Source organism: Rhagoletis pomonella, unplaced genomic scaffold (assembly GCF_013731165.1).
Source record: "Rhagoletis pomonella isolate Grant_MI unplaced genomic scaffold, Rhpom_1.0 Rhpom_scaffold_10675, whole genome shotgun sequence".
Classification (NCBI taxonomy): domain Eukaryota; kingdom Metazoa; phylum Arthropoda; class Insecta; order Diptera; family Tephritidae; genus Rhagoletis; species Rhagoletis pomonella.
The window spans coordinates 1-3092 of NW_023469200.1; the positions used below are offsets into that span (position 1 = coordinate 1).

The 3092-nt window shown below is 32.8% G+C and overlaps 1 protein-coding gene across 1 annotated transcript; it reads left to right on the top strand.

Annotated features, from left to right (window-relative positions):
- Positions 1 to 513: 513 nt before the first annotated feature.
- Positions 514 to 2688, top strand: LOC118756513 (the record flags this gene model as incomplete). The annotated part of the gene is made up of 5 exons (XM_036491272.1): positions 514 to 529; positions 710 to 851; positions 917 to 967; positions 1032 to 2028; positions 2098 to 2688. Coding segments are annotated over exons 2-5 (1647 nt in total), but the record flags the coding sequence as incomplete, so codon positions are not given.
- Between the last annotated feature and the right edge of the window lie 404 nt (positions 2689 to 3092).

The following is a 3092-nucleotide window of genomic DNA, read 5'->3' on the forward strand; positions in this document are numbered from 1 at the left end:
ACTACGTAAGTTATAAGCGATCAAATAAAAATACCCAGGTTGCGCAACTTCAATGTATGTACCTATACATACATACATATATTAAAGGTATAAAGTGCAAGTGAGATATTATCCGGATAAACGAATAACACCATAACAATGATAACACTTTTTCTTTAAATAAATCAAATAGTACTTTTAATACGAAAGTGATGAACATGGCGAAAGGTTTCATCAGCAAATGAAATTAATTGAGAATCGATATCAAGGATTCTGGGACGTCGCAATGATGGGTGATTACTGCTGGTTTCTCATAAGAGAAACCGATCCTAAACTGAATAAGCGTCAAAGTAGAACACATAATTATTTCGACAACATAGTAAAATCAAATTAAGATAAAGATTGTTAGAATATAGTATAAACATAAATAAATTTAAAAAAAAAGTTAAAAATATGGGTAATTTCATTCATAAATTGAACTTTTAACTCAATAGAAACAGAGCATAGCTAGATATTTCACTCTTCTTTATACCATACCAGTGATGGAAAAGTAGGTACAATTGTACTTTTTTCGGCTCTTTTTCAACATGAAAGTACATTCGGTACATTGCTTCCATTTTAAGTACATTTTAAGTTTGGCCAAATTATTTGTCAAGGAAATTTGTATGCCGATTTTCTTTTGCCAAGTGGATTTTGGTTAAACATATTAAAACATAGAACTTTTTGATAGTGTGCCATTGGGAATGAAACATTTAATAGCATGTCATTGTGAACGAGATATGTGAAACGAAGAAGTAACTAGCTTTTATGTGCGCGCAATTTGAATGAATAATTAATGAAAGCCGACAAATTAGAGAAACTGCAATGGATAAGTAAGTTTCAAACCGTTTTTTTAATACAAACTATTTCATTTTGACGAAGTTTATACTATTTTCAGTTGGATTGTTCGCAAGAAACGTGAAAATGCAGCTGCAGGCAATGATGAGAAGTAAGTGTGACAAAGTTCAACTAGCGCAAAAAAATTTACCGGTAGCATTTTTCTCATATTTAAGCAATAACGAAGAAAGCAACGTAGTTTCCGTGGCGAAAAAGAAAAAGTATGAGATCAAATTTAAGAGGGAGTGGGCATCCAAGTACAATTGGCTCCAAGAAGACTCTACCGCAAAGCAAGGTAAGAGGTGCATGATATGCGGTGTTCCAATTTACGGCAATATGTTTCACATCGATCGGCATGCAAATTCAGACCTCCATAAAAAAAATGCTAATATTGCTAAAGCAACCTTAAAAATTTCGAGTTTTACTAAGCCGAATAGCGAGGAAATGGAATTAAGTCGCTCAGCAAAGGCAATGGAGATTCGTTTGTGTATGTTCGTTGCTGAGCACAATTTGCCATTTACTGCTTTGGACCATTTGGCAAAATGTATTAAAACGGTAAAAGATTCACGCATAATTTCAAACCTGAGCATAAATAGACATAAGGGTCAAAATATTATAAAGTCAGTCACTGGTCCTGAAAACTGCAGACAAATTTCTGAAATAACAAAACAACAATATTACTCCGTGATCATTGATGAAAGCACTGACATTTCCATGGACAAAAACTTAGCAGTTATAATTAGAGTTTTTACGAACAAATGTAGAGATAGATTTTTGGACTTTGTTCAAGTGTCTGATTCTTCTTCCGCCGGAATTTTCAATGCGCTTTTAAAAGTTTTGAATGATCATGATATTCCGTTGAGCAATCTATTGGGATTTACGGCAGATAATTGCGGTGTCATGATGGGCAAACGAAATGGCGTCCAAGCAAAATTAAAAGAAATTTGCCCTAAAATCTTTGTTATTGGCGATGTATGCCACAACCTTAATCTATCGTCCGAGGCAGCTGCATCAGTTCTTCCACAAGAAATAGAAAAGTTAATTCGCTCTATAAATCACCACTTCTGTCATAGCGCTAGTAGAAAAATAGAGTTTGAAAAATTTCAAGAAGATTTTGGAAGTGCGGTTCATAAGATTTTGCGATTTAGTTCAACACGATGGCTTTCGCGGCAGGTAAATTTTATTTTTAATAATAGTTGTTCAATACATTTTTTTATTTGAAGTATTACATTATGATTTCAGATTGTAGTTGAACGGATATTGGAGCAGTGGAGTACTTTACAATACTACTTCGGTTTATGCAATTTCGAAGCAGGATTTGGCAATGAAAGTAATAAGTTTATTGCAAGTACCCTTTCAGATTCTAATATAAAACTCTACTTCTATTTCTTGTCGTACGTTCTTAAAGTTATAAACACTGTTAACATAGAAATGCAAGCGGAAGAGTCACACATTCATGTTTTATATCCCCGCTTGACATTTCTTTTTAATCAAATATGCCGAAATTTTATAGCGAAAGAAAATATTTGTACCAATTCAATATATTCATTGAATTTAGCCAACCACATACCTATTGAAAACATTTTTTGTGGAACGGAAACTGAGCTGTTTTACACTGACCAAAACCTAACAGCATCGGAAATTTTTCAATTTAAAAATAACATTTTGAAATTTTATATTAAATTTTGCGATGATTTAAGAAAAAGAATAGATTTTAATAATGAAATTTTAAAACTCTTACCGTCAATTGCGCCGAAGGAAGCACTATCTGGTAATATTAATAGCATTTTACCACTGATTTTAAAATTGTTTCCCGAAACTGAATTAAAACAAGTAAGAGCAGCGCTGTCTTCGGCTATGCCGAAGGCTTCATACCTTTCATGAACATCTGCAAATTTTACTTTGACAGATTACTGCTTTTGAATACATCTGCATACATCGATAGAGGAGTTACATACTTATATAAAAAATCGCATCTAAACAATCAGAGGTATGGAAGATATACTTTATATGGCACCAATCTAAGTGATTTTCACTGCTATGTGATCGGTATGTAAACCGGTAACACAATTTATTGGGTTTAGTTTCCTACATAAAGGAGATATATGGCAAAAACTGGTATCTGAACAATCAGTGCTATAGGAGATAAAGCTTATACAGCATAGATTTTGATGATTTTCTCAGTAGACTTTGTATTATTATTTATAAAATATCTTACGAAATTTATCGGTTTTAGC